This window comes from Hyalella azteca, unplaced genomic scaffold (genome assembly GCF_000764305.2).
Source record: "Hyalella azteca isolate HAZT.00-mixed unplaced genomic scaffold, Hazt_2.0.2 contig4675, whole genome shotgun sequence".
Lineage (NCBI taxonomy): Eukaryota > Metazoa > Arthropoda > Malacostraca > Amphipoda > Hyalellidae > Hyalella > Hyalella azteca.
Genome location: NW_025934886.1, coordinates 160,130 through 175,887, shown reverse-complemented (window position 1 = coordinate 175,887; position 15,758 = coordinate 160,130). Strand labels below are relative to the sequence as shown.

At 37.6% G+C, this 15,758-nt stretch overlaps 1 protein-coding gene across 2 annotated transcripts; it reads right to left on the bottom strand.

Annotated features, from left to right (window-relative positions):
• Positions 1-14,222, bottom strand: LOC108673810 (UDP-glycosyltransferase UGT5). 2 transcript variants are annotated; one of them, XM_018161681.2, is made up of 8 exons: positions 14,053-14,222; positions 9,273-9,464; positions 6,861-7,112; positions 5,116-5,343; positions 3,375-3,539; positions 2,558-2,777; positions 1,708-1,927; positions 1-656 (listed from the first exon to the last, which is right to left on the bottom strand). In XM_018161681.2, exons 1-8 carry the CDS (start codon positions 14,110-14,112, stop codon positions 371-373), a joined length of 1,623 nt encoding a protein of 540 aa, XP_018017170.1. In that variant the 5' UTR covers positions 14,113-14,222; the 3' UTR covers positions 1-370. The 2 variants fall into 2 exon arrangements, with proteins under 2 accessions (XP_018017170.1, XP_018017171.1); XM_018161682.2 differs by lacking the exon at positions 14,053-14,222 and adding an exon at positions 10,436-10,826.
• Between the last annotated feature and the right edge of the window lie 1,536 nt (positions 14,223-15,758).

The following is a 15,758-nucleotide window of genomic DNA, read 5'->3' as shown; positions in this document are numbered from 1 at the left end:
AAATGTTCTTCTTGAATATTTAATTAATCATGAAGAATTGTAATGTTTCCAGTAGAGGTTGTAAGACGAATAATAATTAAAGTGAAGCAGCAGTTAATGAGTGATGTTGCTAGTAGTTTCTTTCTCAAGCTTAAGTGACAATATATTATAATATCACTATCACAAATATATCACGCACCTAAAAAGTAGGGATAAAACAGAGTATTTCTGTTTTTAGATTTACATTCTAATTAATTTACAGCCAGAAACAAATATGATGAGATTTCAGTAACCACCACTGATGCTTAGAAATTGAATACCCTTTATTAATAATATCAGGTACGTTTTTTTCGCACGTTCGTGTAGGTTCATCGAAAACGGTTCGAGGTCTTCAAGATGTCTTTTTCTTATTAACAATACTTAAGTTTCTATTGCGTCGTTTGATTGCCTTTAAAATATATTTCACTGCCCAAAATGTAGAGCATATCGCTAACAAAGTGATGGCTATGAGATCAACGTGCAGGAGAGTAATCCAAGAGAGACGTCTGGCCGGGGACTGCAGGTGGGGTGCCCCCTTGTGGCGAGCCATGTACTCTGACCAAAAGACAGCTCGGTCCAGAGGCGTGTCTGGCTGGTCTCTGTATATCAGAGACATATCCGCCATTTTCTTGCGATAGCTGAAAAGCAAATTATCCACGGTAAAAAAAGCCATCATGTCAGAGAAGCAAGCATATGAAGCGTTGTTTAATATTACAGTGCGATTGTTCATAATTTTCCGCTACAGTCTGATTGGTAAGTCCAATAAATTTTAGTTATAGGCACGTTAAATACAATTGAATCTGTCATTAAACGTGCTCTCTGTTCGCTCTGAATTGAGCAATAAGGCACCGTTGAAAAGTTTGATTGAGTTTTTAAATTACACATGAATGAGGAATACTGGAAAATCTTAAATGCTCGTTTCATTGCCTCCGTGCTTTTCAATGAACATGCTCAATACGTTGACTCTGAAGTGGTACATTTGCGTACCACGAAGTGTATTTCTCCAGGACGTAGTGGTACATAATTCAGGGTTGCCAGATGGCATAAAAAACGGCCAAGTCCGCGAACAAAAAAGACAAAAAATACCTATAACTCAATGTATACTAGTATATTTGTAGGTTCAGGAGTAAAAATTCAATTTATTTGTTTAATTTATTTAGAAAGAACCCTTGTCATAAATTTTAGCCGGCCAATGCAATTGAAAAAACTAAATCGCGAAATTTTCGCGAAAAAAAAGACCGTCAGGCAACCTTGTTTCATAATAGTGAAAAAATGTCGGCAAGTTTCTGGATAAATTAATGAATTATTATTATCAACTATATGGTTTATTATTGACACAATAATAAATAACTTAGTTATACTAAAGAAAAATATAATAATAATGAAGTGCCCTCCTGTTATGAAGAACAAATAAATCACTGTATAATTTATAAATATAAATTGTAATATAAAATAAATATAATAATTTAAAATAAATTCAGACTGCAACATCACATCGATAGTTTTAGCACAAATAATACGAATTGATACAAATTTATACTAATATAGGATACTAATAATTCCTCTATCGTTAATCATTTATTTATGGACAACATACAGGTTCAGTAAGTTGGATGCTCTCCCACAACAATGCTCAACCCATGGTTGAATTAATAATATTAATATTAATTCAACCATGGCTCAACTCACCTGGGATTAAGGATGACCTCTTCAATGGCGTCCTGAAGATCTTCTTCCGTCAACGTATCCCATGAAAGTGCAACGGCCACACCAGCTTGTTGGAGGAAATTTGAAATCTTCAACTGGTCCCACATTGCTGGTAGTGCGATAATAGGTACTCCGTAGTAGACCGCTTCTTGGGTACCAGCTAAGCCGCAGTGACTCACAAAAACTTTAACATTCGGATGAGCTGAAAATATATGTCGCGCAATTACGCATTAGATGATCAATGAATAATTTAAAGCATAAATAAGGTTGAAAGATTGTTAAAACTTCCACTAAAAGACATACAGACGGATATCACACGTATTATCTATCGCAGAGTGAAGATCACATTTATTTAGATTGAGTTGTTACTTAGAACTGATAATCATTCTACAAAAAGGTTTTGTTTAGAATGTTCTCTTCCAGTTTAGCAAGGATTCCAAAACATGTATTTAATCGATAACATTTAGTCAATTTACTATACGTACATATCGAAATTCACCAACTATATGTACATTCCATGCAATTTCACTGTGTTGAATTTCAGTTTTCTGCGTCTTATTTGAGTGTTAGTATGAAAATACCCATTCAAAAATTAATGTCGTGGAGCCAGCGATTCAGCGATGATGGAGCGAGTGGAGAAAGACGGCACTCATTCAAGTTTTATAGGAAGGTGGCAGAATCATTGGATGGCGTTTTCATGCTTCTCATCGAATTTATAAAGCTTTGCATCTGTTTTACAGACACTTCACATTAACAAAAACCTTACAAAATCTTTACCTTGGAAAAATAATTTTCATCCGGTTTTTATAGAAGTATTTACTGAAATTCTCACCTAGAATTGTTTGCTGAGGTACATCGTTGTGAAAGAGAATGTTGCCAATCTTCTTGGGTTTTTGTCCAGCAAGTTTGAGAATAACTTTGTAAGGGAGTTTGGACAGCGCGGCAATTAACAATTCTTCTTTGTCCGCAGAAATTGAGTTGCTGTTAAATACTGAAATTCCAAAGCCCACGTAAATAACTGGCTCTTCGCCTGCCAGGAATTCAGCAATATCCTGAGAAGAAAAATTTCCCCTTTTATTGTTTTTCAGGTTTAATTAATTAGCAGTACTTAATATCATATTAATTAAATTCATTTTCGACAAGACACAAAAAATTATATCTATATCACTACCGTCATAAATTTACCAAGAATTTAGAAGCTAAGAAAACACAAAGCAATATTTTGATTGAAACCGTCTTTGGGACCAGCTCCAGCTTCAGTTAAAAAATTTCAGGAATACAAGTATAATGAACAACATGAAATTGTGTTATATGTAAATCTCTAGATGAATAATTCAGCAATTTTTAATACCGGAACTCTTGCACGTTGGAATCTTTCGTGAGGACGAATTCATTGACTTAATTTCAATTTTTCACCAAAGAGAATTTCATGATCAGGCAGCGAGCCAACGATCTATTGTTTTGAAATCATGGTCCTTCTTTTGGCAAAGGGAGTAGCATTTTTCGTAGCATTTCTTAAAAACTGTAAATGAAATGGGGCATGAGCCAAGAATATGGTTTTTATAACAATGATAACCAAGACATTAATATAGACTAAGGGACCAAGTATATTAGCAAAAAATGGTCCTACATTAGGCAAAGTGTCACACCTTAGGCAAAGGTTGTAGAGGGCGCAGCACGAGACCCCCCACCGCCACCTGGTTAGGAAGCAGCGGCAAAGGGCCGTCCAAGGCGTGGTTCACCGTCACGAAATGAAGACTGGAGTTGCGCTCGAACTCAGACACGGGAGGCAGCTCCGAGAAGTGCTTGTTGACCTGGAAGTGATGTGAGAAGCATGCTATTTTAGCAGGACTTGAGGCAAAAATTATAAATAAAATATAGTATATAATAATAGTACTTAGGCTTGAAATGATAATATTAAACTCAAAAGGGAAAAGTTGGTTCATGTCAGCAGCCGAAAAGTTGATCCGAAAGTGAAATGAGGGACAAGCTATTTTAGTAGGACTTAAGGCTTCCCTAAAATTATAATGTTCGAATTTATATAGAATAAATTAGTTCACTGTTGATGTTGTCAAAAGCCGGAAAGTGCTTGCGAAAATGGAGCCGAAACGATACTCGTGTTATTCCACAACTGAACTTGAGTCGTACTATATTTGGCCCGTCAAAAATCCCTGTCAACGTGAATTCTCTTCTTGACACAAAATTACCTCTGGTACCACGAATGTGAAGAGAATTGATGGTTAAAACTGGGTGAAAAAGGTCCCTTTTGAATAATGAGATTAGACCTAGCGGTTACCAAAAACTCTCTCTCACGAAGACCGAACTCGATGTGAAATAAAAATCATATGGTTACATATCAGTAAGCGGCACGCGGACAACATGACACTTTTGGCTCAAAGTAGCCAGTTGTTATAGGAAAAGGGCGAGGGGTATTTAATATAAAAGGCAAGGTCATGTAGTTTTTGTGTACCGCCTAGTCAGTTGCCGCCATGCATTGGACAAGTGAGCAGCGTGCGCTTGCTGTTGAGGCGCTCTATTCTAATGGCCGTTCCATTATCGCAACTCAACGAGCATTCCGTACTCAGTTCCGTATTCGTACTTCAGGTCGGGTTCCTGATTGGAAATTTTTGTTACGTGTGTGAGCACATTTAGGGCATGTAGAGGTATAAATACAAGAGGGCCTGGAAGTCAGCGCGTGAACACCATCAGCGGCCACTTCATTGTGAACGCTTAACTGCGTGGTGTGCGGTGTCAAGAGCCGGCATAATTGTCCCTTATTTCTTCAAGGAAAATGAACGTTGACTGCAGCTCGGTGCACGCAAATGATTGACGCTTTTTTGAAAAAAACTGACTGAATTGAATATCAGGGATGTCTGGTTTTAACATGACGGAGCCACGGCCCACACAACGCGATGTTCAATGGCTCTTCTGAGACAGCATTTTGCAGAGCGCCTCATCTCCTCGAGAGTTGACCTTCTTTGGCCAGCCAGATCCCCCGATTTGGCTCCGTGTGATTTTTTATGGGGTTATCTTAAATCAATTGTTTACAATGACTGTCAAAGGACCCTACCTCATTTGAAGAACAACATATACGCGAAGCCATCGCCCACTTACCTGTCAATATGCCTTTGCGTGTTGAACGGAACTTCAAAAATCTACTAACTGAATGCATTAAAATGAGGGCCGTCATTTATCCGATGTCATTTTTAGAACTAAGTGATACAAAAATTTAGGTGATGTCTTTTACAATAAAATGTATATTGTAATGATATCTTTACTAGTTCTTTAATGACCGCCACTATTAGCCGTGCTTTTGGCCTCGTGAATTACTTTTATAGATATCGGGTAAGGAAAGCTCAACGAAATATATGATGTTACTTGTAGTCTTACCTCTTTTTCAGTTTGATATGTCATCCAATGATATATTGAACACATGACAACTGTGGAGAGAACGTTCTTGAAGCGATCCAGGATGGAAAAAGGTTGAGGAAAATGGAAGACTCCACTCGTGACGTAGGCTGGGTTCTGCGCGTTGCCGAAGCGGGCGCTCTGACATGGGTTGAGGTAGGTGGTCGAGAAGAGGGCGAATGGCATTTCATGGAGGATCGGGTACATTGCCTGTGATGATCCAAAATATCATTGGTTTAATATCACTAGAGCGAAAAAAAATCATTATGAAAAATGGTAGTGAATAGTGAAATGGAAGAATCGTATTGCATGGCCATATCGCTGAGGTATTATATGCATGATGATGTATAGATGCTACTGAGAAGCATGTGCACAGAGCGAAATGGAAATTTAGGACGAAATTTTTCAAATATACCTCATATTAGACAATTTTCTTGTAATACACTCAATTTAGTCCTAACGAACACGTTAAGCTTCATGAACTGTAGTATAAATTATGAACTGTTGACGATACTGAAAAGTTTGAGCGATTGAACTCTTTGAAGTTTTTCAACACTTGAAATTGACGAGAAATCTTGCCGCCGGTCCTACGCAGAGAGCGCCGCTGAAGAATAAGCATACACTCTATTTTACGAGCTCATAGCCAGTCCCTAGCGCCCGATGGAAGGAAATCTTATCAGTATATTTTGATTGGCGGGTCACTAATTAAATGGTATCGGATTTCAATATTAAATTCATCAATTCCAATTATTCTTACCATTGCATTTTCATATGTAATATTTGTTTGAGTTAACATAATTAAGCCTGGTGAAATTAGGCAATTCAGTTATGGAAAGATCGGTTTCCAAAGGCCGGATCCCTTGTTAATCAAGTCACGAAAAATTCAAGAATCGGCAACAGACCATGGGCCTATTTCTTCAATGCCGACACTTCTATTCTATTCTAATTGAATTGATCCCAACATTTAACAGCTCGTCCAGAAGCACGAAGGTGCACTTTTTTAAAATGAACAAGATGAGTCTTTGAATTAGAAAAGAATTGTCAGCAGGTGACAATTTTGTATAATAATTAAACTGTATGTCCCGAATATTGATCTTAAAGCATTTTCTCCCATTATGGGTCCATTTAAAGAACTCAATGCGCTCCAAATCAGTCAGTGTCGAAATTGATTAAGATTTATTGTAAGGGAGGAATTTGTTAATATGATTTACTGTGAGATTAGCCACTCAATTTGCCTCGAACTAAGGCTAACACGTATTTGTATTTTCCTCCAAATGACAAGCTTTTTTGAAGAATAATGACCATCGAGAAACTTCCTACAGTTGTTAAAAATGCCTATTTGTCACCTGTGTAGGAATTTTCTAGTACAGGTTCTTAATTTACGAAAATTTCGTACAAAAAGTTGCAACCAAGCATCGCGTATGCTTTGATATACCAAGTAAAAGCTTATAGATGAGATGCAAGCATATGAAAATGCATTCATACATAAATAAAGGTACAGAAAATTATCTGAATCCATTACAAGACGTACGTTCTAATGTTATGTATCTTAACCAATATTTATGACTAATTTCTAAGTAATTGTTCGCTCTTCAGTTATGCATTAAGTTATTTTTACATTTCAGTGCAATTTTGATTTTGTTTTCGCCACGAGGATGCCACACTACAAACCTAAATAATTTATCGAAAGTGAACGAATTTTCTCAGTTAATTAAAGGTCAACTCACCAGCGCCGCCGCGTCTTCCGCAACTATGAAGTCGAATTCTTTTCGTCTTTTGTACAGTTTTTGTACATGAGGGGAAGTGAAGATTCGGTCAATATTTTCCGCAACAGCTGCACTTATATTCGTTAGATGAATTAATGTAGAAATTGAACTTCCGAATGACGTTATTTCGGGTTTGATAATATCGACATCGTGGTGGATGCACGTGACGTTAGGCAGATCGTAGACGTCGGGCGTCTCGCACACCATGTACACCTGCCGAGGCACAAAATGTACAACATGGCACAACATACACCTGTCGAGGCCCAAAATGTACAACATGGCACAACATACACCTGCCGAGGCACAAAATGTACAACATGGCACAATTTACACCTGCCGATGCACAAAATGTACAACATGGCACAACATACACCTGCCGAGGCACAAAATGTACAACATGGCACAATTTACACCTGCCGATGCACAAAATGTACAACATGGCACAACATACACCTGCCAAGGCACAAAATGTACAACGTGGCACAACATGTACACCTGCCGAGGCACAAATGTACAACATGGCACAACATACACCTGCCGAGGCACAAAAAGTACAATATGGCACAACATACACCTGCCAAGGCACAAAATGTACAACATGGCACAACATGTACACCTGCCGAGGCACAAAATGTACAACATGGCACAACATGTACACCTGCCGAGGCACAAAATGTACAACATGGATCAACATGTACACCTGCCGAAGCACAAATGTACAACATGGCACAACATGTACATCTGCCGAGGCACAAAATGTACAACATGGATCAACATGTACACCTGCCGAGGAGGAAAACGAATCACTTCACCAATCACGAATATTCTTATAGGTGTGAATTTTTCGTTTCCGCACTCAGAAAAATTGATGGTTATAATTTCCAAACACTTCCTTGCCCACAGATGGACAAGAGCAGAGAGTGTACGTGTCATACACTGATCGCCTTTTGGCGGGCCAAACTGAGTCAAAATGAGCTATACGAGGGGAACTGTGCATCGCTTTTTGGACAAGCTTCTTTCATTTCTCTGAATGCAATCGATAGTACCCGAATAGCGTGAAATTAGTTCATACTATCGTTCGTATTTCTCATTAGTTCATACTATCATTCGTATTATCTCATTAGTTCATACTATCATTCGTATTATCTCATTAGTTCATACTATCATTCGTATTATCTCATTAGTTCATACTATCATTCGTATCATCTCATTAGTTCATACTATCATTCGTGTTATCTCATTAGTTCATACTATCATTCGTGTTATCTCATTAGTTCATACTATCATTCGTGTTATCTCATTCGTTCATACTATCATTCGTGTTATCTCGTTATTCATATTAAATACTTACCACCAAGCACATGACGTTGATTCGACGTTCATGACTTGGACTAAATCAACTGTTAATTAAAATATTTCAACGACATTTGCCAGGCGATTTCATCATCATTTTTGTATTTATTTTTGAGAGCGCTGCCTCAACATTATCTCATACGAGTCGAAAAACAAGTTGACAAAAAAAAACATAGAATTCCGTACCTGTCATTTTATATACCTGGGCTATAAATTTTAAAAAACATAAGAAGCGAACACCTTATTGAGATAATGAACGAGTTTCTAGGCCATGTTTTTATTATGTGCCCAACAACCTAGGTGCGTCAAGAGAAGTTGTGTTTTTTGGTGTCGATTTTTTTAGTACTTAAGCCAAGAACAATGCAGCAGAGATTGGAAAATATGTTTTTGCTTGCCATGACCCGCTTTGAAAATATTCTTCATTTAAGTTGCACGATATATTGAATATATTGTTGCTGGATTTTTTAATCATACATGCACGCGCGGCATTTTATTTCCGTATTCTCAAAACTTCAATGAGGTTGAGTATTTTATTTTTTAACAAATGTTTTTATAAATTCAAAATTATAATGCTTCTAATTTTGCAAGCAGCCAAGTTTATAAGGTTGTTTAGAGACAAAAAAATTTTTTCAAGCACACAGAAAACTTTAATTTATGTAAATTAAACGACGATGATACGTAGAATAACTTTCCATAAATCCTGTTTTCAAGTCAATTTCAAGCACTTGCACTAAATTGTTTGTTAATTCCCTTTATTTTTCGTTCGCTGTCGCTGAGTAAGGTTTGTGAAAATATTCATTGGGAAGTAAGAGGGAAACATGGTGCCCATTTTTTTCAATGTGATGTAGACATATCAAACTCAAAAACTCAATCATGATTTTTAGAAAACAGAATATTAAAAAAAAATTTATTAAACAAATACATTTAGGGTTGTGACTCCTTTTACCGATTTTCTGGCTTATATGAGCTTACACATGTTCCAAATTTTTAATTTTAAATATTATGCCTTCTTTACAATACCTCATGGCCTCTATGCGCTAAAGCGACCGCAAGGGGCGCCACGGTTAACGTGTGACTGGGCAGCGGAGTAGGCAGGAGGAAGAGAAATTTGTAGTGACGACCAGGGGCGGGTAGAGAACTAGTGAAGAACTCCAGCTTTCCTGCTTGTCCATTTGATGATGATACAGCCAACAGCAGCCACAACTGCGCCATCTGCGAACGAAAGACAGCAGGTGACATATTTTATCCATTCAGTGCAAATTTTATCCGTTGAGTGCAAATTTTATCCATTGTGCGCAAACTTTATCAATTGAGAGCAAATTTCGTCCATTGACAGCAATTTCGTCCATTAAGAGCTATTTTTTTCACTGATAACAAATTGTATCCATTAAGAACAACTTCTATCCATTGCAAAACACATTTAGTAAGGTTGCCCGTCTTTTTTCCTGCCAAGTTAACCAATATGAGTTAGTTTTCAATTAAGTCGAAGAGCTGGAATATACGAAGGCTGTATGCTTAATGTAATTTCAAAGTTCTTTTTAAACTTTGAACTTTAGTTGTGGCGCCAAATACCTCCCAAGTTTGAATTGAATATATATACATTTTTTCTTAATATATACATTTTTTTATTGGATATATATACAATTTTTCTCTGTATAGGCAGAACGCTGCCAGCACTCTATGATTAAAGACGAAGTCGTCAGTCCAGGAAAAAATCGGACGCTAGTTTTTGCACAGGACTAGTTTTTCAATACCCACCATGATCTTACTATCTGAATATGCAATTGAGGCCAGACCGAAAGATTCGCTGTCATTGTTTGACTGCTACCTCAATTACCTGCTGGGCATATTTTTAACTTTAACGAATATAATTTTGGATCCATTTGCTGCAGTCTTGTTTTTATATTTGCGATTAAAATCAACGACATTAACAGAAGAAAAAAATAATGTCATGCTCGTAAATACTAGAGAAAAGCCAGGAAAAGAGATGTGAAATTTTAGAAACTAAATATTTTTTAAATCTTCATTTATTTTCATAAATTGCGTTATTTTGAATCGTAAATTTGATAACCATTCGATCGTTGTACCCCTTATGATATTTTATTTTAGGACAATGTTTGTCATTAACTTATTGTCTAACGATAACGTACAAATTTCCAAACAAACATTTTATGTACACGTACGTGCAAAGCATTTCACAGTAAATGCGCAGCACAGCACAATGAGTGCCCAGCTTCCACAAACTCGTAGGGTTCAGCCTTGCGAAATAAAGGTCAAGCTAGAATATTTTCCTGGGCCTGATGACAACCAGAAAAGAAGTATTTAGCTTCTGACCTTTTCCTTATGTAAATATTTTTGTCATTCGTATACATGTATTTGCATTCTATTGGAAATTGTCTGTTTGATGGATTCATGAATATCTGAACTCACCAGCATCCGACATGACTGACTCACCAGCACCCGACATGACTCGCCAGCACCCGACATGACTCACCAGCACCCGACATGACTGACTCACCAGCATCCGACATGACTGACTCACCAGCATCCGACATGACTCACCAGCACCCGACATGACTGACTTACCAGCACCCGATATGACTCACCAGCACCTGTCTCTTATACACATCTAGATGTGTATAAGAGACAGGNACACTACTAGATGTGTATAAGAGACAGAATTAGTTCCTATCTAATTACTTAAAGAACTCCCCCACCCGCCCCCCTTTCATGAAATGTCGTGAAATCATAAATCAACGTAGAGAGATGGCAGTGGTACCGTTGGATAGGGCAGAATGTCAGCTTTAAAATTAGTATGAAAACCGAAAAAGTAAAAATTTTCAATTTTAGGGTAGACGCTCCCCTTAAATATCGTATACATTGCGAATTGTCAAATAAATGGTTATTGGTTACTGCTGAACCAGCACGGATCATTATTTTTATTCAAATAGCTTATTTATCTTATTGAAACAGCTTCTTTATTTTTAAATAGCTTAAATTTATTGTCACTGATATAAATGTTGTCGGTTTAATCAGTATTATAAGGAGCTCTAATAATTAATTTATCCATCAACTATCACTGGCAGTAGTTGCATGTAAAGTTTGAACTAACTTGACTAGCTTTGGTTACTGCACATGAATGAACTAATTGAAACAAAGGCTGTTAAGAAATAAGTGTAAACTAATTAAATTAAACTAATTATTAAAATTAAAAATGTTTCAGTGTTACTAAATAAGTGAAAACTAATTTGATAGAAATTCAAGAGAATACCCATTGAGAGAGAGAGTACCCATAGCTGCAGTCCGAAGATAGTTGTAATTCCCCAGTTTTATTATATCATCATATCATAACATAGTGATGTCGGCGTTGAAGAGTAGGCCTGATGTGGCCTGTCGCTGATTCTTGTACTTTTCGTGACTTGTCCACAGGAGATCTAAAAACAGGTCCTTTGACAAGATATTTTCCTTACTGACGGCAGTTTGAAATAGCTACCAGGCTTCCAACGGGTTCAATATTGTGCTAGGCATTTCAAGTCTGAACATATATTTCTCAATGGCTTATCTATTTTGTTCTTGAATTCGTCTATACTCGGAGCGTCAACGATGTAAACAGGGAGGCTTTTCCTCACGTCGGTGATTCGAAGCGAGAAGAAATTTTGTCGCGTGGATGAGTTGCATCGCAGTTTTTTGTTTATAGCCGTGGCCCTTGGTGTTGATTCTTGTTTCAAATTCTAGTAATTCTTCTGGGACCTTGTATAAACCTTAGATATACTTGTATGCTTCAATGAGTTCCCCACGCAGACGTCGATAACAGAGGCTGGAAAGCTTCACAATCTTTACTCTTTCTTCATATGACTTACCTTGTAATCCAGGAATTATCCATGTTGCACGTCTTTGAACACTCTCTATTAAATTTTTGTCATTTTCAAGTTTCGGTGACCACAAGGCGTTTCCAACTCCAGGTTCGGACGCACGACAGCAACAAACAACAGCTTCATTGCTTTATAGGACCTCATAATGTGAGCGTCGGCTCAGGCCAGGAAGTTTGTTGGATTTATTATCTAGCGTTTCAATGAACTTAGAAAATTTCAGCTTCTTGTCAACGTAAACTCCCAAATCTTTTACCACGCACGACTTCTCAATCATAACCCTCTCGTTGCAACCATGGCTTCTAATACTGTAATCTTGCTGTTCATTGTCTTCCTGAGGTGAAGTAATTGTCAGTATTGAAACGCAGCTGCCACGTATCATCCCAGTTACCTAAACTATTAATTAAGATAATCTTGTAATTGTGCTTTATTTGACGTATCCTCCACTGTATTATAAACTTTTCTGTCGTCAGCGTAAGCCTATATGGAGCAGGCGTTTGACACTACTTCTGGCAGATCGTTTATTTAAGCAACGAACAAAACAGGCCCAAGAATGCTTCCTTGTGGCACGCCACTGCGCACTGATGCCCAGTCTGACACGTTTTCGTCTAACTACTAGAAAATGTAGTCCAGGGTTGCCAGAAGGCCAGGAGGTTTTTTTCCGGACAAATTTCGCGATTTAGTTTTTTTTTCAATTGCGTTGGTCGGTCTTCTACCAAAACCAGATGAACAGAGGCTACAAAGTTGATGAAGGAGTCCTACAGTCAATCATCCATAATAATATCAAGAGCACAACGGATAACAAAAATATAAAACTTCTGATCTACGAGTACTACAAAAAACAAGAAAATTAAAAACCTTGTAATGAATAATAATCCCTGTAAAAAATCTGGTCTGCTTCAAGAAACTAATGTTGTTTATAAATTCTCATGTAATAAAGAAGGCTGTAGACTTCTTCAAAATATAAACTACATTGGTCTTACCAGCACGACCTTAATCCGACGACTCACATGCCACCTACAATCTGGAGGACCTAAGAACCACATGCGGGAGGCCCACAATGAGACCATCACCCGTGCGACATTGGAGGCCTGCACCAGCATAGTTATGCGGTGCCCTGACCCATCGAGACTGGCGATAGCTGAGGCCCTCATTAACAAGGACGAGTCTCCAGCTATCAACCTCCAGACTACAGGATTTGTCCGGACGCTGAAATTATTTTCAGAGTAATTTTAAGCTAATATTTTAAATTGTATCCACTATACCATTGATATATTCTACTGTCATTTCCAAAGTTCAATTTCAAGTGTTGTAAACCTTCACAGCTTGACAATGAAAATTGTTTTTTCGAAACGTCGCAATCCATTACAATGTCATTTGTTAGCTTACTTTTTGATCTCCCGGCGCCAGCAAGAAATTTTGTTCGACTCATTGAAAAAACGATTAAGAAGATTATAAATGAAAAGCATGCTCTGGTCTTCAGTCAAACTTGAAACAAGTTTAGTGTTTTAGATTCTACACTATTTCTAAATTCTTCAATTTTGATGCATCTGGTAAATAAAAAAATAGAGCAATTGAAAAAGCCCTGCACAGGCGTTTTATACTTTCCCTCTTCGTGAGGGATCACGAGGGATCATAGTGATCCCTCTTCGTGAGGGATCATGAGGGATCATAGTGATCCCTCTTCGTGAGGGATCATTGTCCGAGGTAGAACCGAGGCTCTTTAGTTAATGCCTTGCCGATGATATGAACTGCAATGGAATAATTATTTGCACCCATTCAGGCTTAAGATCATATATAGGTTACAACACCTTTTCACTTTGTTACTAAATTAAAATATTTCAGTTATCATGTTGCTCATTTCATAAATAATTTCATCGCTGCATAGCTTCATAGATGTCTATATTATAGAATTAAATTAAAAAACTCACTGCCATGTCGTCGGGAATTTCAAGAATTACCTCCTGGGCGTAAAATACTTTTAGTTTCATGGTAAAACTCCCTATACGTTGCCCTTTTACTGTATGAGTTTATCGCTAAAAAATCACCATAAGTTACTTCTGGACCATATATTAGAGCATTAAAAAGTATAACTAGATTATACGAGAACGGTGCTCATGTCGGGACGTAGTCAGCGCCTATACATTGATCACAAATAATACCAGTAAGATCATGTTACTGTTTAATTTCGCTCGCATTTATGATCTGAAATATGACGTCAATTATTCAGTTCAGAAACGCAAAGTTCAGTCAGTAACCCCAAATCCCGTGGAAATAACACTCATTCAACGGTACAGTCACTGGAAACGGTTGCACAGTTTCTCTGCAACCTCCATGTTCACTTTCGTAAGCTGTCCACTGGTATAAGATAATTAACTACCTTACTACAAAGCAAGTAATAATAATTGCTCGCAAATTATTTTGCTTCACTTTTACTTATATATGATTCTTATTGAATCTTTATCTATTTTAATCATTATTTAATTTATCTTGTAATTTGTTTGTTTATTTGGAATTTAAATATTTAATAATGATAGATTATAACTAAAGGGCTACCAAGCAATTAAAGCAAAAGATGGGAGAAAATAATCAATAATAATGAACTCAATGATGACTAAAGAGGAGCGGACCATGCGTGTATCTCATACGCGCGCCTGTTTGCAACTGCTGCTGTGCTGCACCGCAACAGAAGGTTAGGTGATGCAGTGGCTGTATAGGCAAACGTGGCCTGTAGAGTTTGTCCTTCAAGGGGCAAAGGAAAATACTGCAGAAGGATTGGACTTCCAGCTCTGTGATTTAAGCTTGGTAAAAAAATTGTATTGCAGTACACAAAAGAGAATTCAGTTTCAGGATTCAGCTCCAGAAACTGCGGTCAACGTGTGGCCATCAACTTGTGCCTCAAGGGCAGAGGAAAATAAGGCGGTATGGATTCAACTGCAGACGCTGCGGGGAAAATGTTGTCAGCAAATTGTTCTTCAATTAACAAAGGAACGCTATGTCCTCCAGACGTTATATCCAACTAGACATTTGACGTTGAAATAACGTTAGTTAAAGATTGTTTCACCGTATTCAACCCGTATAATCAACGTTGCTTCGACTTCATTTACCAACATATGATGGTAACGTAGTTACGTTTTCGCGCCAGACTTGAGGGGGTTACCAACACTCACTTCACTGCTGTTATCGAAGTGAGTGCATGGGTCAGAATCTTTTTATAATTTATGCTGGTATATCTACTCAAACAGTTCAGTAACAATAAAAACGAACGAAACTTGCCCTAGTATAGTATCTTCGGCATTAAAGAATGGGCCTGGATAGGCCTGTCGTAGATTCTTGTACTTTTCTTGACTAGACTGGCCTTTAGATCAGATCTTTTCAACGGACGGTAGATTAAAAATCGCTTCTAGATATCAGTTGTTCCGTAGGGTACGAGGCATTTTAAGACTAAACATATGCTCATGCATGGCCTTGTCTGGTCTGTTCTTGAACGCGTTCATACTCGGAGCGTCAACAATATCTTCAGGGAGGCTGTTCCACATATCAGTGACTCGGAGCGAGAAAAAATGTTGTCGCGTGGATAAGTTGCACCGCAGTTTTTTTAAGTTTACAGCTGTGGCCCCTGGTGTTGGTTCTTGTT